The sequence below is a fragment of the Hydra vulgaris genome, chromosome 15, assembly GCF_038396675.1.
Source record: "Hydra vulgaris chromosome 15, alternate assembly HydraT2T_AEP".
In the NCBI taxonomy this organism is placed as follows: Eukaryota; Metazoa; Cnidaria; class Hydrozoa; order Anthoathecata; family Hydridae; genus Hydra; species Hydra vulgaris.
Window position 1 is genome coordinate 2,087,744 of NC_088934.1, and position 23,603 is coordinate 2,111,346.

At 29.8% G+C, this 23,603-nt stretch overlaps 1 protein-coding gene across 1 annotated transcript; it reads left to right on the top strand.

The window, feature by feature from the left end:
• Positions 1–233: 233 nt before the first annotated feature.
• Positions 234–16,256, top strand: LOC136092285 (protein SYS1 homolog). The gene is made up of 4 exons (XM_065820150.1): positions 234–504; positions 1,129–1,193; positions 2,212–2,251; positions 15,684–16,256. The coding sequence occupies exons 1-4, from the start codon at positions 340–342 to the stop codon at positions 15,873–15,875; spliced, it is 462 nt and encodes a 153-aa protein (XP_065676222.1). The 5' UTR covers positions 234–339; the 3' UTR covers positions 15,876–16,256.
• Positions 16,257–23,603: the final 7,347 nt, after the last annotated feature.

The following is a 23,603-nucleotide window of genomic DNA, read 5'->3' on the forward strand; positions in this document are numbered from 1 at the left end:
TTAAGTTATTTATAATGTAAATTTATAATTTATTTTTATTGATTTGATATAATTATTTGTATAGTTATTTGGTGGTATTTACTTCAGAATAGTTCTAATTCATTTGAAATGATCTTTTCTGTAAGAACTTTTGTTAAAATATATTGATTAATTTAAAGCAATTTCTGGAACACCAGAAATTAGAGTTGTTTGTTTGATGGTAAGTACAAAAATTAAAAAAAAAAAATTCAATATATTTATTATTGAATTATTTAAATTTTATTGTTTTTTTAGAGCAGTAAATCATAAAATTTATGTTAATTAATAAAGAATGATTTAAGTTATCATAGTAAAGTATTTATGGCATTAGGGCAGTTTCGCAGTTACATCTGGGATCCTATTTTGATTATATCACAAATAATTGCTGTACAGTCAATTTTTTACTTGTGTTTGGGAGTTTGGTTTTTTTGTATTTATAGTTTTATTGGACAACAGGTTCTAGTTCAGCATTTGTTTGATCCAACGGTTTGTCTTTTTTTATATATGGCATAAGTAAATAATCAAGAGATGCATTGGATTTAGATTTCTACTATAATTCTGAGTTTTCTAGTTTGGACAGAACAGAATCTTACATGAAGAATATTAATGTTCATTTTGGGTGTAGTTCTAATTTAACCATCATTCAGACTTTAGGCCTATTTCAGAAAAAAAATTTGATTATAAGTTGAACAAATCTGCCCAATATTAAAATACATTAATGTATATTTAACAGATATTTAACAAAAATGTCATTTTGGTGGTCATCAAAGAAGTTAATATGGGTAACATACGTTCTCTTGGACCTCATCAGACCAATAGTAGTGCAGTTCTTTATACAACTGTCTTCAAATCCAATTACCTGTACCTTGTTTTAGCTTTTTTTTTTCATGCATTATATATACATATTCAATAAATTAAAAAAAAAAGTTTATATATGAATGTTTGAATCCAGTGCATCTCTTGTAGTAGCATTAATGTTATGTTCATTTGTTTTCTATTAAATATATCTTATATATTATTATCAAGTTATTTGTCCAGATGTTTTTATCATGTATTTTATATTAAATTTTATTATTAATATTTTTTTTGTTGCAAATAATTTTTTTTTAGATAGTAAGTTTTTCAACTGGTGGTAGAATATATCTTTGTGTGTTTATTCTCAACTCATTATCAAAGTATGTAGTTTATGTTTAGATTTAAAATAAAATTAATGTTAGTCTCAGAATAACAATTCTTTTTCTCTCGAATTGCTGTACTAAAATATTGTAAATGCTGTATTAAAGTATCGCTATTGCAAAATCTATTGCAATAAAATATTCACCCATTTTCTCATTTTTTGAATTCGTATTATATTTTTAGTCACAAGGTTGCTGTTTTTAACATTAGTGCAATCTTTTTCGAAACGGACTACCAATTTCAAACACATATTATGTTCCAAACATAAGTTCATAATTTTTCTTACTAATTATAAATATTCATATGCACTTTAATGTTATGCAAGATTTAAAACTTGGACAAAATGAAATGAATTCCTTGTTTTAATAGCTTCACTTTTTTGTGAGTTTATGTGATTTTTTGCAACTGAGGTCTTTTCCACCATGGTTTTAACACTTTCTCTAACTTTAGCTCTAACTCTTGTAATAAGAATTTATCTTTGTATACGACCTTAATTACTTTTAATAAGAATTTATCTTTGTATATGACCTTAGTTACTTATAATAAGAATTCATCTTTGTATACCGGCTTGGTTACTTATGATAAGAATTCATCTTTGTATACCGGCTTGGTTACTTATGATAAGAATTCATCTTTGTATACCACCTTGGTTACTTTTTACTTCTTCTTCTTTTAACAAAGTTATTACTTTAGTTATCAATTCTTTCACTAGTAAAATAACTAAAAGTATTTAGGGTTTTTATTATTCTTTATATTATTCTTATGATATATTATTCTTAATGTTCTAAAATTTATTAAGTAGTTTAAAGCTTTTATTATTTTAAAGGTGTAAACAGAAAAAAGGTAAAATGGAGTCAACAAAAACAAAACAAAAAATATGAATTTTTAATTTTCAAAAAGGAAAAATTTTAAATAAACTTAGTCTAACTACATTTAAAATCATAATTTTTATTTAAAATTGTTTTACAGTTATATATTCAAAGATTGTTTTATTTTGATAAGTTTATATTTTTATAGCTCTATTGCACTTCGGTTTATTGTTCAGCGTGCCAAACAGGTATAATTTGATTTTTAAATTTATGTGTATAGTTTAATTTTAAATGCGACTTACAATTTACAGTAACAGTTATACTAATATTATGAAGTCTGATCATGCTTTGTCATAGTTAAAACATATAAACTCCTTTAACTATATAAATTTATTAAACTATGTAAATTAGTAGAATTCATCACTCTGAATCTTTATAACACTATCCTAAACAACAATTGGGTTTCAGGACTGATATCATAATTCTACACCATCTAATTCTAAAATTAGATAGTGTAGAATGAAACTGTAGTCTATCTTTGTATTTATGGTAACAAAGGTTGTTTAATTTTTGGCTCAAATGTATAATAATAATCTAAGATAATAATTTTTTTAGTTTCAAAGTTGTTTTTTGTTCTTTTTTGCAATATTCGGAGCTCAAAGTATTTGGCATTGTATGTGTCACATAGCAATTACTCTTCTATATTTATATTCCTGGACATATTTAACCTTTTGCTGGAATAAATATAGTGTTTCTGATTGCAAAAAGATGTATAAACAAACAATGTTTAAAGAAATAACCAATTATTTTTTTTCTCCTTGATAAACCAGTCTTGATTGTATTTGATTTTTGATTTGATATGTTTGAGTCAAAAAATATAATATATATACAGGTTTGGCCAGGAAGGCATTTCAAGTCTTTATATGATCACGCAAATAATATTTTGTTTTGAAGATTTAACCATGGTTTTAACAAATACTCTGAAAAAATTGGCTTTTAATTGTTGAAATAGTAACTTAATAATAACTTGATTAATAAAATTGAAAATAAATAACTTTGACCCATTTATTATGAAAATAAATAACTTTGCATTATCGTTTTATATTAGCAAAACCCTTTTACATAAAGGAGCTAATGATTTTAATTAAAGTATCATTGAAAATTGTATAGGTTTTTATTTATATTATTTAATTATATAAGATTTTTTTTAAGTATAATAAAAAAAATAAAAATTATAGTTAAAAAAAAATTTATAAGCGACAACTTTAAACAGCAATGGTCTCTTTAATAGACTTTGTCTAAGAATCATTAAAGTTAATTCACTCAAAAAGTAGAAAGATTTTATTGAGAAAAAAAAAAAGACAGACTTTTTTGAAAGCTTTTCAGTTTAATAACTTTGATCTTTACTTATATTTTTATATTATTGAAACGCATTTAAATAAAGTAATTAATCACTGCTAATGATTTTTCATAAAAATATTAATGAATTATATATATATATATATATATGTATATGTATATATATATATATATATATATATATATATATATATATATATATATATATATATATATATATATATATATATATATATATATATATATATATATATATATATAGATCTATAGTTTGTTGGCTTTGGGAAGAGCGGAAGGAAAAAAGTGATTCTTACGCCAACACATACGTCACTTTTAATTACTTTTGACTTTCGTCCAACATTTTCGTGTTGGACAAAAGTCAAAACCATTAATTTAATTACAAATTAATTGTTTTATAAAAAAACCACAAAAATGCAAATTTAATTGACCAGAATGTTTTTAAAAACATTCAGAATGCTTTTAAAACATTCTGAATGTTTTTAACAATATAAACAATGTTTTTATTTTTATTTTTTTTAATAAAATGTTTTTATTTTTATTTATTTTTTTTAAAATGCTTTTATTTTTATTTCTTTTACTTTAAATCATGCGCGGAGTGTTGCTACATCGACTATCTTATAGCCTGACTCGCAAGGGAGTGCTGCTACATCGACTGACAAATAGCCTGACTCGCAAGGGAGTGCTGCTACATCGACTGACAAGTAGCCTGACTCGCAAGGGAGTGCTGCTACATCGACTGACAAATAGCCTGACTCGCAAGGGAGTGCTGCTACATTGACTGACAAATAGCCTGACCCGCAAGGGAGTGCTGCTACATCGACTGAGGGTTTGGTTGGGGCAGGCAGTCTATCATTATTAAAAAAAAAATTCCGGTCTTGCATTTTAATTTTTACTTTTTGTCAACAAAATATGGAAAAAACTTTCGGACAACATCTAAGGGTTCTATATATATATATATATATACATATATATATATATATATATATATATATATGTGTATATATATATATATATATATATATATATATATATATATATACCCACCCTTTGGGTATGGGTGGGTATTATATATGTGTATATATATATATATATATATATATATATATATATATATATATATATATATATATATATATATATATATATATATATATATATATATATATATATATAACCCACCCTGCAATTGCATAAAGAAAGAAAACTGCCTTATAATAGGAAAATGTAGAGCCTCTAATGTTATTTATATATATATAGTATCTCCCCCCCCCTAACACCCCAGAAAAAGTATATATTGGTGAATGGAAGAAAAGATTGGCCACAAACTCTCATTCACAAATAAAAAGATGAAAAATTCAACCACCCTTTCAAAGTATATATGGCAGATAAAAGAAAACTTAAAAGTAACACCAAAATAAACTTGGTCAATAATTAAACAAGTCCCGGCCTACAGCAACGTAACAAAAAAATGCTTGCTTTGCCTTCATAAAAAACTTTGCATAATATCATACAAAAGTTATGCAAAAATTCTTGTTTGAACAAGTTCTTGCTTGACAACCACGAGCCCAAAGATAAAAAAGCTAAACCAAACCAAAACGCTCGCAAATAGTTATGGTTTTATAATTGTTTTTAAACGCCACGATGTTTATTGAGTATACTTTTTAATAAAGAAAACAATGTATTTTTTACCTGAGGATTGCTAAACGCATGAAACTTTAAGTAGTAAAAATCATGTAGTTATTTTTATTTAATCTCGCCAAAAAATCAATTATATATATATATATATATATATATATATATATATATATATATATATATATATATATATATATATATATATATATATGTATATACAGTATCTGACAAAACGAGTGCAACGAAATAATGCTAATTTAGTTTCTTTATATAAAAGTGCTGCATTTTTTCAATTTAGAGAAATAACTATATAACTGTTTAGAGACAAAGTTCTTCAAGTTTTATTCGTCACAAAGTTCATTATTTGCACACGAAAATTAATAAATTAATAAAAAGTATTAAAAAAATTTGATTTCCTTCTGGACAAAACGAGGGCAACTCAACAAAATGTTGACCAAGCTGTATTTTGCTATCAATATTTTGTGGCGAATCCTTTGTTGTCGATCACAGCCTTGCATCTTTGAGGCATAGATTCGATCAGGTGATCAATGAAACTTTGTAGAATTGCTGCCCAGGCCTTTTGGATTTGTTTAAACAGTTGATCCTTATTACGAACACCTTCACAATTAATTCAGCGGTTGACGATCTCCCACAGGTTCTCGATAGGATTGAGATCCGGAGATTGAGGCGGCCAATCCATCACCGATAGGTGGTTGTCTTGAAACCGCTGCTTGACTACTTTTGCAGTGTGTTTCGGATCGTTTTCTTGCTGAAAAACCCATTTTATTGGCATATTCCATTCAGCATGAGGTAAAGTAACATCTTTCATGATATTTTTATACATGAAACGGTCCATTATTCCATCGATGTATTGGACCTAGACCGTTAGCAGAAAAACACCCCCAGACCATTACATTGCCTCCACCATGCTTCACGGTCTTATGGCAGTAACATAAATCGAGGCGTTTTCCAGCCGGTTGGCGTACAGGGCAAATGCCATCGCTCCCAATGATGTTGAACTTTGATTCATCACTGAACAGGACAGTTCTCCATTTCTGCACATTCCAGTCAATATGAGATGTAGCAAACAGGAGCCTTTTCTTCTGGGTTTTTAGTGAAATCAGCGGTTTCTTTGCAGGGTGTCGGGAAAACAATCCGGCTTCAACAGCACTTTGTCTGATTATTCGATCCGATACAGGCAGCTCTAATTGCTTTTGTATCTCGACTGATGATATCCAGGGATCCTTCTTGACGGATCTGACGATCATAGAATTCTCTCTAGAAGTGGTGGAATGCGGTCTTCCACCTTTGTTATCTGCTGCCAACTTCCCCGTAGAACGATATTTGGAACATAGTCTTGATACGTTCCATTTTTTCACGTGATGTTTATCACAAATACTTTTTTGTGACATCCCACTTACGTAATCGCCAATAGTTTTCTTTCTTAGTTCCAATCCAAGACTGTCGGGAGCCATTTTTGCACTTGAAGTCATAAAAATAAATAATCATGTTTCTCAAGGCTTACCGTGTTACATTTACCTTGTGATGATACAATAATGCTCTGTGGAACACAACGTCTTGGTTGGATGTGGACTGTATTGATGTAATGAAACACTTGTTGTATTTCACTTCTCGTATTGATGTTCCTTGATAAAACACTTTGATAAAACTCACTTCGATATACTGTCTTGATAATACTGACTGATTGACTTTCATATACTGACTGAATTACATGTCGATTTACATGTCTCTTATATAGTAAAATGAACCTGTGTGCACTTGTTCTGGAAGATTCTAGATGCTTCTTTTCGATGCTTCTGGAAGCTTCTGGATGCGTCTGGATGCTTCTGAATGTTTCTGGATATTTCTGGATGCTACTAGATGCTTCCAGATGCTTTTTCTGGAAACTTCTTGAAGCCTCTGCATGCTTCTGGAATCTTCTGGAAACTTCTGGATACTTCCTTTAATTATTAAAAAACTTCTGTGACGTTGACACGGACCAGACTTAAAAAAATGAAACAAACCAAAAAAGTTGCACTTGTTTTGTCCGCTACAAAATGGCAGTTGTCAACAAAATTCTGCCTGTGTGCTGTCACCTGTCAGCTGATTGCTCATGTCATGGCATGCAATGACTCCAGACTCCTGAACTGTTTGCTGTGGTAGTATAGTTTGTTTCATTTTTAAGATATGTAAAATTAGAAACACTTTTTAGCATTGTTCCATGTTGGTTGCAAATGTTTTGTCCAATACTGTATATATATATATATATATATATATATATATATATATATTTATATAAGTATGTATTTTTTATTATAAATGTCTTTAAATAAAAAAAAATTTTGTTTACGTTAATGCAAAGTTAAATGTTAATGGCATCTTCAAGTGCCTAGACAAGTTGTGTTCATATCATAGATAAACATTAAAAAAGTTATTTTTAAAGTTAATTAAACTTTCCAAAACAAATTATTGAATGAGATATTAACAAAAACTTATCATTTTTAATGCCTTTTTTTTTTCGCAAAAAAAAAGTTCCGGCTCTTTGGCTATTTTATTGTTTTTTAAATCAGGTCTGATTTAATGTGCTTATATTTGACGTCAATAAAAAAAGTTTCATTCAAAAAACTTAAATCAAGTTTAAATTGCAGGGGTTTCTCCTTTGGCGGTTAAGTTAATAATATTAATATAAATTGTTATACATAATTATTATAACATAAGTTAAAAATATATATAAGATTTTTCAAAGGGTCTCCTCAATTTATTAAAAAAATAAAGATTTTTAAATCTTTCAAAATTTAACCATGTTGAATTATATTGTACTTAGTGTTGTGTATAAAAAAAGTAAAATATTCATCTTGTGTATTTGAAAGTTCGCTTCGCTTGTGTATTTTAAAGTTTGCTTCGCCTAATTACTTTTTTATGCTAGCTTATTTAACTCAAATACTTAACGATACATTGAGCAAAAAACAAAAACATGCTACAGTGAACGTTTTTTATGACCACCACAGACTAAATATGAAGGGAAAACCAATCTGATTATGTAAAACTGAACTGAAAAAACTCTGTGGTGAGCAAAAACATTTATTATTGAAACCAGAAATTGAAATTTGAAATTTTTAACGGAAAAAAATGCAGATTTGAGAGCCTAAAATTAGGCTCTGAACCGGAAGTATAATGGCAAAACAACAAATGCTTTTGTTAATATCTCATTCAATAATTTGTTTTGGCAAGTTTAATTAACTTATTTTCTAATGTTTATCTATGATATGAACACAACTTGTCTCGGCACTTAGGAATCCCTTTAAGAATGTTTTTTTTTTAACTTTGCGCATAAATGTGCGCATTTATTAAATAATCGTTAGATGTAAGTTGTTACTTCATTTAAAATTCCAAATATAATTTAGATAATCTTATCTAAATTATTATTTAATTTAGTTAAATTTAAATTTTATTTTTTTATTTTAGTTTTGGTTAAGTTATTTTCATTTTATTTTTGGTTTTTTTTTTTTACGAAGATTTATTTGCTTTATATACGATAAGTTTTTTTCAAGTTTTTTTATAGTTAAGTTGAAGATAATTTTTTCAGCACATTTTAAAAATGTATACAAAATTTCAAAATATTAACAGCCATGGTCAAGTTTTTAAAATCAAATAGTATTTGTGTGGTCATATATGATGTGAAATTGCACGGCTTCTTGGCCAAGCCTGCATATAGATGATTCATTTAAATTGTTAACTACTATAACTAAAATATTATAAATATTTTGAAGGTGTAAGATAATAGATTGTGTTTAAGATAAAGTATTGACATCCAAAAAAAAAGTTAAATTATTTGTGTCACAGACTGTTAATGCAGAAGAAAACTAATTCCCTTTCAAGTATATATTTACAATATTAGGGATTTTACCCCAAATGCTAATGATTTGAATCCAAATATCTTTACAACTTGGCTGATTAAAGTACTTAGGAAGAATCACAGTAAAAGAATGAGACTATTGAATGGCAAGTAACAAGGGAATGAATTTTAGTAGATGACACAAGAGACACTAGCTTTTTGGAGCAGTGCCCATTATAGTATTTATAGAAAAGAGAAAGAGAAACAACATTAGAATGATGTGATAATGGTTTGAGGTTGGCTACAAGAGCAGGTCCAATTATGTTTACAATGCGTTTTTGCACCTTGTTTAAAAAAGAAAGAGCATCATTGGACGATCTGCCCCAGATATGGAAACAGTATTCCATACAAAGACAGATTTGAGATTTGTCAAGATAAAGAATAGAATCCTGAGTAAGAAAGTGGCAAGCACAATTGAGAGATGCAACCTTAGCAGATGCTAATTTTGCAATCAATTTAATATATGGTTTCCAAGAAAGATCAGAAGTAAGAGTTAATCCTTAAGGTGAAGGGTAGACGCCTTATCTAGTACATTACCATTCATAAATATAGGAAGATCTAGATTATTGCAATAACGATTAGCTGAAAAAAGTTGACTTTTGTCTGAGTTAAAGTCTGAGCCCATGCTGTCACAGAAGTGAGATCCTTTTCAAGCCATAATGCCTCCTCCAAGCATTCATAGTGTTGGTTTCTTATTAAGGCAATATTAAATGGTAGTATCATCAGTGAACAATGTCACCTTAGATGTGAGAATTTCTAGAAGATCGTTAATGTAAATTAAAAAGAGTATAGGGCCAAAGATAGAACCTTGAGGAACCCCTAAAGTTACAAGATATGAAGAAGAGTGCTGTCCATAGAGGACATCTTTTATACTACAATTGGTGAGAAAGCATTCAATAGAAGAAGATTTAAAGATTTTATGTGATATAATACAAGAAGAGAGCTTATAGCGAAGACCAGCATGCTAAACTTTATTAAAAGCTTTAGAAATGTTGAGAATGATAGCCTTAACCTCTTCACATCTATCTAATGCACGATTAAACCTATCAGTTATTACCATTAACAAATCAGCAGTAGAATGAGGAGATTAAAATCCATATTGATGATCAGAAAATAAGTTATTAGATTCAAGATGAGAGATTAAGTGTATGTTAGTTAGACTCAAAAACCTTGTTTATGATAGGAGAATACTAATGGGATGGTAGTTAGACGAGTCAAATCGCTCTCCAGAATTTTTAAAAAATAGCGATAACAGATGCCGTTTTTCAGCAGGCTGGAAAACAAGACTCTGATAAGCGCTTGTTAAATAGTTTTGAAAGTATAAACAACAGCTCCGAAGAACAATGGATGAATTCTTACAAATGTAAATGCCTAAGCCAAGCATGTGACTATTAGAGTCTTTACAAATTAAAAGAGGATAGTCAACAACACTAAGATCGTAAGATGAGACAGCCAAACTCAAATTAGTCTCACAAAGAGTAAGTAGGTCTGGTGAACTTTGCAAGAGATAAGACCCAACAGAAGAAAAGTTACTTCGAAGACCATGAATGTTAGTGAATGATAGGTTTAGAGAACTTTGCGATGGCAATCGTTTTTTGTGTTTTATAGTTTTTGGTAGTCATTTTTAAATTTGTTAAAGAACTTGACTTAAATCACAGATACTCAGTGCATCACTTAATATTCCAAGCAATACCCTTATGTCTTCTAATAAACTTAAGTCGTAACAAGGGGCTCTAAATGTGGCCTCGACAATGCACATAACAAGTACAAATAGGGATACCATCCATGTGCAACATTGCACTGTTAGTACTCTGATATTTTACAGCTGTTGATGGAATAACCTGACCTGATAAAAACAAGATAACCTGACCTGAAAAAAAACTTCTTTAAAATGTCTTGACCAGGCAAAATGTCTCAACATTTATAAAATACCTTCCTTTTTGCTCAAATAACAATTTAAAGTCTTTTTTTTTCCAACAATCCTATGCCTGTTCTCTATGAAAATTGCAGATGAATATTTCACACTGATAAAAACAAACAAAAACAGAAAAAATCAAAATGAGAAATGTACTACGAAAAACATATTGTTTGCTCCAGTCAACAACAAAGTTTTTTTTTGTTGTTGACCGGTGTTATAGGCATGTTATCAGCTATACAACTTTTGCTTCCAAATTCATTATTAATTGTAAAAGACCTTGCCTAATTAATTTTTATTAACAACCTCACAACAAATTGTGGAGAAAAATTAGGCTATAAAATTTAATGAATTCAGCAAGCATGACAAAGCACATCATTTCACAAGTTCAACAATTCAAGATCACACTGGATGAGTTTGGACTGTCATACATTGCAAGGACTTCCATGAGCTTTAAAATGAAATTATATCCATGTGAAGTAAGTCAAAAAATTAAATTGTAAAGGTTAGAATTGATTGAGGAGTTGGTTCCTGATAAATAGTCTTAGAATTATTGAATTAAATCACGAATCTAGCATTTCCCCAGAAAAGTTCAAATGCACAAGCAATGCTTTTAAGGACACTGGTGTGAAAATGACAACTCATCTGTCTAAGGAGCTGCATGAAAATTATACTAACCTTTCTCAAGTATTTTAGTTGATTGATTTGGAAGACCAGGAATTTGTCCTGTCCTGTGATCTAAAACTTGCAAATATTATTTGTGGGTTTTCAAGCATACTCAAGTGCACATTCCTGCACCTAATTTGAATCTGGTTCAAAGGAACTTGTAAATCAAAGTAAATTGAGGACTTTTGAATCTCTGGAAAAAAATTGTGTCTTTCTTCAGCAGGTTCAATATCAGAAAAGCTCATGACTACACAAATGTTGTTTATTCTCCAGTATTTAATCTACCTGCAGACACATTGGTTTTGAAGTTTCTTCCTCCCATGAAATTTTATTTCCTAATTAAAGTTTTTAATCATGTTAGCTGCTCTAATGCAGGTTTTTCCTCAGTTTTTACGATAACTCTTTGGACTGATGCATTACACATTAAGCAACAGCCTTACCATGGTGGATATTTTGCAGGAAATGAATTCAGAAAGCGGCTACACAATATTGATATTCTTCAATCAATTGCTGAGAAACACTCATGCTATGCAGCCATCCCATTCATTGATACTTTTCGAAAATTTAATTTGGTTTTGTCTGACTGTTTTGGATGCAACCTTGATCTAAACTACCCACAAATAATTGAAGCATTCAGATTGTCCTATGTGGCGTTTCAAAATGCGTCTGTAAAACCCCAAGGTCCATGCAGTATTTTTCCATGTGAAAGATTTTATCGGCAGACATGGCCAAGCTCTTAAGGCTTTTCTCAGAACATGTAACAAAAGCAATGCACCACAACTTTCAGATACATTGACAAAAGTACAAAAGGCTCAAAACTTCCAGTAAAAAATTACAATGTTGCCTCAATGACCTCAATAGTATACATTGCTTATGGAAAGTCACTTTAAGAAGAAATTTAGGAATTAATTATTTTAAAAGCATCCCGGAATTCCCGGTGTGTAACTTATTTATCCCGAGATTTCCGGCATTATTTTTAGTATAAAAACAAGCTGTTTCTGACGAATTTATCTTAGCACGCTAATCTATATTACTATTTAAAATAAAATATTGTTTTAAAAAACATAAGCAATCAATTGATTTGTCACTTATTCGTGAATGAATTTTTCCCATAAATAGACCAGCGACAGAAAAAGCTCTTTCTGATTCAATTGATGTCGGCTTGATGGTCATTAATGTGGAGTATATTCTTTCTAAACTTTCGCTACGTTTTCCAGTTGCCTCAAAAAGTTTGATTTCTTTTGTGAGGTCTTTTAAATTGCTAATATCTTCTTGAGCTGCTTTTTCTACTTGTTTGACATTACCAATAGTCGCATCCAATTTTTGTTCAAGTGTCAAAACACTTTTGCCTAATAAATTTGGAGCAACATGTTGAAATATTGACGGGTCAGAAACCATGCTTTCATTATCACGACTCACTTCAACTATTTCATTATTTGATGAACTAGTGCTAGCATCCTCTATGTACCTGGTATAAATTTTTTTTGCTGTTGCTTTTAATGCATCTTTGGACGGTAAGAGTAGTTTAGACTTGATATTTGATTCCTATTTATTATTTGATTTAATTATAACTAATTGGGTTGTTTAAAAAGTTTAGTAGTCCAATTGAATTGGCGTTTCTGCGTTCTTCAACTCTCTGCTGCACAGATTGAAGCGGTTTATTAGCTATCAAATTTTTTTTCTCCGCCAAATCATCCAAGATGAATATCATTACACCTTCTGCGTCAAGTAGAGTATAATTATTTCTACCAAATCTTTCTATTCCAACTTTTATCTGTTGCAGAGAAAATGTTATGGCGTTCATAATCGCATATTCATCTTCGGAGATATTCAGAACTTCTTTTAAATCGATCATTGCTTTTAGTATACATGTTTTTACTTTAAGGAATCTTTCTTTAGTCTCTCCCAGTCTTTCTAGCATTGCAACAAGACTATTCCACCTTGTTTTGACATCTAATATCAGCTTCAGTTCTTTATAAAACATAGATTTTATGTAGATTTGTAAAACTTCATTTTTAAGAGATGATTTGTGGAACATTCAAACCACTTTTTGAACCTTCTGAATTGTTAAGGCTATATTTACGCTATTTTGTAAATCATTAATAAACGTAACGCCTGATGAGCTGTATGGCTCAGTCAAAGACATCATCAAACTCATCATAATCACTCAAACTTTCATCGGAATCTTGCAACTGCGATTCAATATATTTTGCTGAAGAGTCTGACTTTTTGTAAAGAACGTCACATACTGTTAAATGAAGTCCGTGGCATAACACAGCTGATGTTCAATACAACTTAGCCGTCCAAATTTTTTCATTGCGGATGCTCCGTCAGTGACACTACCCATGATGTGCTTTTTAATTGATAAATTAAAATCTGACAGTTTATTTTCAACCAGATCAACAACTTTTCTGCAGGAAGTGATCCAGCTATCGGAGTCAATCCCAGGTTCCAAAACTTTGTTAATAAGTGTAAATTTACATTTAAATAACATCGATTTTTTAAGGACGTATATTCGAATAACGATAAAGAAAATCGCGACCCGCTATATATTTCTTTTGTTATTTCTAAAACCACAGTTTGTTTAGCTAAATCATATTGTTTTTTTATCATACTCATAACATAAGGTGGATTTTTTGGTGATAACATGTCTTTTTCAGACAATGATTTTCTAATAAATTCACTTTTTGTTATGGCATTTATTGAGAAGCTATCCACCGTTGCTAGCTTTGCCACAATTTTCTCGATAGTCTGCTGTTTAACAAACAATGTGATTTTCTTTTGCACAATTTTAATTTCCGAACCAGTATCTTCATGTTGACGCTTCATATTTAAATCCAAATCTTTACGTGCGTTTTTTAAATAACGTTGGAGCCCACTTGTCGAAAATCCTTTGCACATTATCTTTACATTGCACTTTTTGCAAATTGCAGATTCGCTAGATTTTTCTTTACAAAAATACTGCCATGCTTTCGATCCATTTACGTAAACTTTACCTTTAGTTGTTTTACGTGAATCGTAAAACATATACAGGTAAAGTTATAAATATTTCTTACATTTGCATGTTATCTTACGTATGGTTTTATATGTCTTTGTTTGCCGTTTTTTAAATACAAAAATTATTAAATATTTCAATACAGAAAAAGTTTAACTTTTCAATAATTTAGAAGTTTAAAAATCAAACTTACTGTTTTCGTCGCAAGAAATCTTTTTTATATTTTACTCATATTTTATAATAACGAGAAAAAAGAAAACTCGCATTGCAAATTGCAATGCATTCCTTAAGTTAGATAGTTTAAGATAGTTTCAATAACATTTCTTGTTGTGCTAGGTTTTAATATAAGATATGAACACATAAAAATGCAACTAAACGCAATAATATGTAAAATTTAAAAAAAATTATGTTCCGCGATATAACAGTGATATTCCGGGAAATCCCGCTCCCACTTTTATCCCCCGGAAAACGGGATCCCGTTTGAGAAACCTTAGTTGAAACTTTCCGCATTATGCATTTTACCCGTGCCATAAAAACAACGTAAGCTCTGCAACAACGCTATCATTACTTTTAACAACGTTTTGTTAAAAGTAATTACTTATTATAGTTTTACTAAATGATGACATTAATAATGATTTGCGGGTCAATGAACTCTTTTTCGATACATCTGTCATTAACTTTAAATCTATGTAAATACGTAAAATGATTCAATTATGAATACGTCTTATGTCGAAAAGAAGTGCAAAAAAAACGTCACATAACGTTGAAAAGAAGTAAATATAAAAAACCTATGACGTTAGATTGCGCTGAAAGAAGTCATTTTAAAAATCTTATGACCTTTTTTGGCTTGTCTTTCAGATCTCATATAATTAGTCGATAGAGAGAATTTTTCAGTACTTTTTTTGGGGCTCTCTAATAAACATATTCAGATACAATTATAGTTACAAACATAATTATTTATATTTTTTCAGTTTTATATATAATCTGAAATTTTAATCTGAATCTTGAAATCTTAATCTAAAATTTTAATTTGATTGATTTCTAATTTACTTTTTAATTTTTCAGTATTTCATTGTTTTTATTTGTATTATTTATTTTCAACTTTTTGTTAACTTGTTAATGTATTGTCATTGCAGTTGTATTTCTAATTTGTTCTATTCTATTTAAATATGGTATTTAAAATGTTTTTTTTAGTGCCTAGATTTTACTTGCACCTCCCATTTTATACATTTAATTATATGCTGGTGTGTTTCTTCATTTCCAACTGCTTGGACCTGGTGGGTCATGAATGTGGCTTGTATTGTTTTAACATCACTTTTAAGTGAGTATATGTGTATGCGCTATGAAATGAAAACTATTCCAATTAACAATAATGGAACACCCTGAACTGCTGGAACACAAGATTAAATATATGAGATACCATTGTTACTATTGAATTTGAAAGGATTCCAGTAAAGTTGCAAAGGTTTTTTATGAGAACAATGTATTCTTAAATATATCATGGTTTTTAGATGTATTGAAGTACATTAAACATAAAAAGTTATATAAAATACTATATTATATTATATTTGCTATAAAATTGCTATATTTATTAAAATATTTGTGGCTTGAAATGTTTTTGTTAAAAAATAAATAAATATTAAAATTATTTTTTTGATCATATTAGAAATGAGGTTTTGAATTTAGTAATTGATTTTTGATCAAATTAGAAACAGATTTTGAATTTAGTAATTGATTTTGTTAGCTATATTAATGTGTCCATCAAGTCTCATAATAAGTCAGTTTTTTTTTTAGGAACGCCTAAGAGTATTTCATGAAAATAACTTATCTGTGACAGACTTTATGGTTTAGTTAAATTAGAAATCCGATATTAAATTATTGTAGAAATTGATTGAATTTTCTTTTTTTCGTTGCTTTTTTTCGTGTTTTCAACGAGTCTTGGAATAAATTAAAAATACGCTTTCAAAAAAAGATTGCTGCACCAAGTAAAAGTTCAAAATTTATAACTTTAATGAAAAATAGCCACATCTAATATAAACCAATCTTCAGTTAGCCGGATTCAAAGACGTTAAAAACCGACATTGATTGCATAGAGAGGAATGTTCTGATGATGATGAAACAATGACAGATGATCTGATGATGATGAGGGACGATCTAATAACGATGGGGGACTAAAACTAGGATTAGTGCACTGTGGAATTAATAAAAAGGTGGTGCTAATTTCGGATTTTCAAAAATCCTATATCAAAAGTTGTAATAATGCAAGATTGTTGGGTTGTAACTAAAACCCGGCCCAGCGATAAAGCCGACTTCTTTATTTTTCTAAAAATCTTTGTTTTTGAAAAAAACATAAATTTGTTTACCTTTTTATTAGTTAAAAGTTTAATGCACATATAAAAATAATATAATAAAGTAAGATAATAAAAAATGATCTAATAAAATAATATTTAAAAATGTAAATTTTTGGTTTTTACAAAAAAATTATTTAGAGTGTCTGTATTATAAAGTTGTATGTTTTTATAGGAGGCGATGAGATAATTACTGAAAGCAATAAGTAGATGTGTGTATTTTATACAAAACTTAAAAAATCATTTTAACTGTATCATAAAAAAAGTACTGAAACTAATAAAGGAAGGAAATTTGCTTAGATTACAACAGAGACCAAATGAAACCAACTGTTCACGCTAAGCCATTCTTCATAACTGGAGATTGGACTGGATTACTCAATCTTTGAATCGCGAGTTGCTTGGCTGTTACCCCAAGATAAATTTGCTATTGATAGTTGCACAATTAACAGTGAAGATTTAGCAACACTAAGTTTAGATGAGTGGTTAAAAATGATGCTGTAATCCATGCTTACCTCAATCTGCTAATGGATTTAAACAAGGCTAAAAAGCGCAATCTAATTTATGTCCTACCTTCTTTTTGGCTCAAAGATGGCCGGAAAAAAACCTTGATTGGCTTTATAAAAAAGTCCGTCTATGCAAGTGCCAATGGATTTTTTTGCCTCTTCACGTTAAAAACAACCACTGGACGCTCTTAATTGCCAACACTCTTGATAAAACAGTAGGGTTTACGTATTCTCTTAATGGGGATAATACTTCGAAGCATGATATGTGTCTGAGATATAAAATATTACGGTCATCTGTTACTAATAAACTTGGAGCTTGAGACAAAGTTGCTTTTAATACACCTTAACAACTTGATTGAAATAGCTGTTGAGTTTTTAAACTAATATTTGCAGAAGCTGTTACTAACAATGTGAACATATTGTAAATCCGAAAGCTGTTACATTATACCATCAATACATTCGTGCTAGACGTGTACAACGAATGTGCGCTAACATTGATAACAAAGATATATGTGACATTCTGTTTTGTGTTAAAACCCGTGGTGCTCGTTTAAAATAGTTACAAATGATTTAGTGCAATTGTTGGTGTCGTAATGCCTGCGTGCCGTATTAGTCTTCTCATACGAAGATTTCATTTGAACAAATAAATGATATATTACCGGTTTATGTTGTTTAAAACTTTGTTTATTTTTGTAAAAAAATTTCAAACACATATTTTTATCACTTGTGAACTTGGTATAATAATTATGTAAGTTCGTTTATTTGTATATAAAAAAAAAACTTTTTTTATCCTGGCCGGGTTTAAGTTTTTTGCCGGGCCGGCTTTTAGATACAACCAGATTGTTTCAAATTTATCTCATTTTCATTGTCTAAAAAAAAAATATTTTAATGTAATCTTTAACATACATGTTATAAATTAGATTGAATTTAAATTTTATAAAAATTGAATTTATGTAAAATACCATGATTAGAGGTTTTCCCCTGTTTGCATGTTTTTATACATTCCGCAAGATGTATACATTCCGTAACATCTAGCGGAATGTAAAAAACATACATTGTGGAAGCACTTTTCTTATTTAATAATAATAACAATAATAATAAGGGAAATATTAATATCTTCGAATTACTTTAATCTAAAGTAAGCTCCAAAATTATTTTTGAGCATTTTTTTTTTTTTAATTTTAATTTTTTTTCTGTTATTTAGGTGCCCCAAAAGACCAAACGGTTTTGTAACAGAGCACTGCTTAAGTGCATTTAAATAAGAAGTTCACGCCTCCTTCCTTACCGTAGTTGCCGCAGGATGCATAGCAAACGGCTTTTATATCTTTTTTTTTTTTTTTTTTTATTGTTAACTTTTATTTCGCTGATTAAACAATATTACAATTTTTTATATAAAATAAATAACATCGTAAACATAAAAAACCTTTATAAAAAACGTTTTTAATCTTTTTAATTTATAATATATATACTGTTATAATCAGTCAGGGACTCAAAGAAGGTAAGGATGATGCGTTTATCATCACAACCTTTTCATAGAGCCCCATTAGTCACTCATTAAAATAAAAATAAAAAAAACACTTTAATTTTTAAAGTAAAATAAAAAATTTAATAAAGCAAAACACTTTTTTTTTTTTTTTGTGTGTGTAAAAAACTGAAAACAAAAAAACAAAAAACAAAAAAAATATTAAAACACAGAAGAAGAAGAAAAAAATAAAAAATAAATAAAAAGAAAAAATACAAAAAAATCTGAAAATAAATACTGTAAACTATAATATATATATATCATCGCAATCTTTTTGTCGATAAACACCAATTAATTCAGGTAAAATCTCCATATTAACATCATTACTTGTTCTGGATTTTTCAGTCAGTAAAATTTGTAATACCTCTTCTGGTTGTATTGATTTAGATATTAATTTGAAAGTTTTTTTTAAATACTACTGGAAGTAATATAAGAAAAATTGCATAATTGATTAGAGAAAAAGTTAAAATAAAAATTTGCAAAGAATTCTTTTTAAAATTAAAAGGAGTTTCAAACGTTGTACATTGATTTTTACCTGATTACTTTTCACACCTTCATTGCATTAACTATGTTATTTTCTAAATTCTCCTAATTTTTAAAAAAAGTCCTATAAATCTAGAAATTTTATCTTGAAAGATGGGAAGCCAGTTCCAACCCCCTGCCCTTCCCCTTCCTTGCCCTCAGAAGAAAAATAAGGATCTGTAAAAGTCTTTCTTGCATAATCCAAACATTCTTTTCTACAATATTTGTAAAAATTATCTCCATCTATTTTTGCCAAAAATAAACATTATGATTATAATGAAATTAAATATAAATCCATGTAAGTACAATAATATTGTTAACTATTTGAACATTAATATTGTTCTTAAATGGACAAAAAGATTTATGTATATACCCATCTTCACTGATAACAAATTTGGATCAGAAAAATTTGGCGTAAAGTATTGTCGTCATTAGATGAACCAGTGTCGTCTGGTGGGATTTGTCTACGTGTAAATTTTTTTTATATAAAATCTTTTTTTGTTTTAGATTTTTTCAAGCTCTTACAATATCTTTATTTGTTTTTGCCTATTGCCTGCCGTTGCCTAAAATCCAATTTATTCGACAAATAAGATATATTTGTCGAATAAATTCAATATTTAAGATATATTATAATTAGAGATGGTCGGACATGGGCCAAATTGTGTCCGATGTGCGACCGAGTCAAAAAAATTTTACAAGATGATTGATCGGTTTGAGTTGAAAAATTTTCAACGGTGTCCGTGATCGAAATGTTCGGTTCTGATCGAAGAATGTTTTGTCCGATGTCCGCTATTGTCCAACTTTTTTATGGCCGCCATGTTCGACGTCCGACCGGGCCAACATTTCTGGTCCAAATCGATTAAAATTGATTGACTTTTCCAAAAGTGTTCGACTGTTCGGTTGTACGACTTGTTCAGCATTATTATCTCTCTTGAATTTATTCCATTTTAATCCAAATTATTCACCACAGCTTTAAATTATTTCAAGACTTTTGCTATTGTTTCGCAGTAGAAGCTATTAAAGTTCCACCACTTATTTGGAACACATCAGGCTGTTGTAGTTCTGAGGGAAGAGAAGAGATATTTTACATAAGTGCTAGAGAGTGCAAGGTAAATTACCATTTTCGGACAGGTGTCCAGTATTGAGAAGTGAATTTCAGAGGGGAATAGGATTCAGTGTCCAGTTCTGTGTACAGTAAGTGTCCTTTAAGTGCTCTGTACGTTGTTTTGATTAATGTGTTTTGACGTTTCTGGGGTGATTATTTAATTGACGTTTACCGGAAAATAAATGCGTTACAATTAATAGTTAATTGTTATAGTGGAAATATTCATTTTTTCTGGAGATTCTAAGTTATGGTTACTGTATATTTTAGTTTATAGTTTATAGTTAATATCGTTTAAACCTTTGTTTTATCCTAGTTTTTTTATTAAAAATCACGATGTATGCGAAACTATGCTACGGTTGTATTCTTGTTGCTTGTGAACAGATATTTGAAGAGCATGAAACGTGCGCACATATAAACGTTAAATGTTTTGTTTATTTCGATTCTATTGTTATCTTGTTGTAAACTTTTAATGGTCTATTGTTCTATATACGCATCATAGCTTTGTATCTGATCGCAGAAAAGTTGAGTAATTCTCCAGGTGTGTTTTTCATGCTTTTTTTCATGGGAATTATTTTTTGTTTGTGGTTTTATTTTCGATTATTCACCACAGCTTTAAATTATTTCAAGACTTTTAAAAGTTTCATTCTCCTTGGACTACAGGATATTGGTGAATATTAGTTACACATTTTCGAGAACTTATTACACAAAAATACAAAATGGCGCATGTTATAAAAGATATCTATGAGACTTCAGATGAAGTCATTAAACTTAATGCAATTTTAAATGAATAAATTTCCAGTGGTTCTGTTCTTTTGAAAGCGAAAACTACTGGTGTAGGCAAGTCAGAAGTTTAGATGAATTTTTCTTTGCTCTTTAAATTACATCCCACCAAACCTGTCAAAAGTATTGCAGTTTGTAACATTTGTAAAAAAGCTGTTCATTAAAAGCTAAGTAGCACTACTACTTTGATCAGACATTTAAAAACACATGCCCCAACAGCTCAAGATCCTTCACAGTCTATTTTGCCAGTAATAAAAAAGGAAAATTCTACCATCAAAATATCTGTGCAAGTTCATAAAAACCACAAGAATGCGATGTTGAATAGTTGTCTTGCGTTATTTAGTACTGATCTTTGTCCATTTGTAACAATTTATGGGGAAGGATTTGAATCTGTCATAAACACTGCTATTCATCTTGGTGCTACATATCGGGGACATATTACTGCTAAAGACATTCTTCCTTCCAAACACAGTTGCTGAAGCCATGAAAATTAGTGTTTCAAAGTCTAGAATCACAATCAGCCGAATACTCAAAGCGAAACTAGAAAGAAGTGGTGTAGGCATAACTACTGACATTGGACTGATGATTTTCACAGAAACTTATATCTATCGATGACGCTGCATTGGATTGAAAATAATCAAGTACAGGAGGCGGCAATGGCTTTTTCTGTGTTACCTCCTATTTCAAAAACTGCCACTGTCGTCTCTCGATATCTCATTGACAATTTTAAAAAGGTAGATGCCTATACTGCTGGCGGACTGAGACGAATAATTTTCACTACTGATCAAGGTTCTAATATTTTGAGTGCTTTCAAAGATAGTGGGTTTGTAGTAGCAATAGAAGATATAGACATTCGTCCAGAAATCTTGCAATCGACAAGAATTTCATGTAGCAGCCACATCTTGAACAATGTTTTGACAAAACTTTTTAAACCATCTGAACTGAAAATTCACTGCTTATCTTTGCATGATCTTCTTCACAATTGTTATCAAGTTGTTACATTCGTAAAGAGTGGAAATGTGAATGCAAAATTAAGCCGGAAAAAAATATGTAGCTACACGTTGGAATTCACATCTGGCACTCTTTAAAGGAGTCCTTCTAATGTATGATGAACTGTTGATTCATTTACGAGGAACTAATAAAATGGTAGCAAATGAGGCAATCGACAAAAATCAGTTGGAGGTTTTGGTTAAATTTTTAAAAGTTTTCAAAGCTGCAAGTGATGATTTGGAAGGGTCAACCTATCCATCAATTTATATGCCAATTTTGTTAAATTTTAGTATGCAAGATTACTTCAAGTCTTTCTCCTCATCTTTTGCACAGATTCCTTTGAACATTACTCCTGAATCAGACAATCCTGAGTCTTATGTAATTGATGATGACACTGACTTGGCAAACACTCTTCCAGTTGAAAACTTCTTGCGTTGGGTTAATGATTCTGACTTGAAATGATAATAAAACTCAATATGATTCTCAGGTCTTCACACAGGACTATGAAAACCAAAGAGATATTATTACGTACTTGTCAAGTTTTGCAACTGACATTTTGTCTGATAAATTCAAAATAAATCATATTTATTGCATTGGTTTGTTTCTTATTCCTTTTTGCAAGTCTTTCAAAGTCTTCGGTAAAATGCCAAGCTTATAGAAACAAAGAAAAACCTGCGACGTCTTATACAATATTGTAATTTTGAAAAGACAAACTCATCACCGACCAATTCTCCACCTCAGAAAAAGCAGCACTCCTCTACCAAGCCTTTTTCTAACCACATTTTGCCTTCACTTTCTTCCTTTATTGACTCAACAGTCCCTGTTGAGAATAATGAAATTGAACAATATAGTAGAACTGAAGTTGTGGCACCAAATGTTCAAGATTTAAAAAATTTGGGGAATGAAGCACTAAAGTGGTGGGGAAAAAATAAAGAGACATTTCCAGTATTGTTCATTGTATCTAGTTTTGTTCTTGCCATTCCTACTACCTCAACCCCAAGTGAACAAATGAATTCCATTGCAAAGCTGATTACTAATGACAGGAGAGCCAATCTTGCACCAGAAACAATTGAAGCCTTGATGCTACTTCGAATGGACAAGGAACTGCAAAATTCCCATTTCAATGCCAAGGACAAACACTTAGAAAACTTGTTGAAAACTTACTCAACTTTTTTTTAAATTTACTACCGGTATATACTTCACTTAAATCTGTACTAGAAATTACTACGAACCTGTAAATATGAAATACCAATAAATATGAAGAATTACAACAACAACAAAAAATTGTCCGATTCTTGTGTCATTTTTTATTTTTCATTTTTTTGCATGTTCGACGTCCGACCG

Excerpts from the sequence above, each read along its gene's own strand:
- LOC136092285 (XM_065820150.1), top strand. The coding sequence starts at position 340 with ATGGCATTAGGGCAGTTTCGCAGTTACATCTGGGATCCTATTTTGATT. Across the intron at positions 505-1,128 it reads AGCATTTGTTTGATCCAACG|ATAGTAAGTTTTTCAACTGG; the intron begins GTTTGTCTTTTT and ends ATTTTTTTTTAG. Across the intron at positions 1,194-2,211 it reads ATTCTCAACTCATTATCAAA|CTCTATTGCACTTCGGTTTA; the intron begins GTATGTAGTTTA and ends ATATTTTTATAG.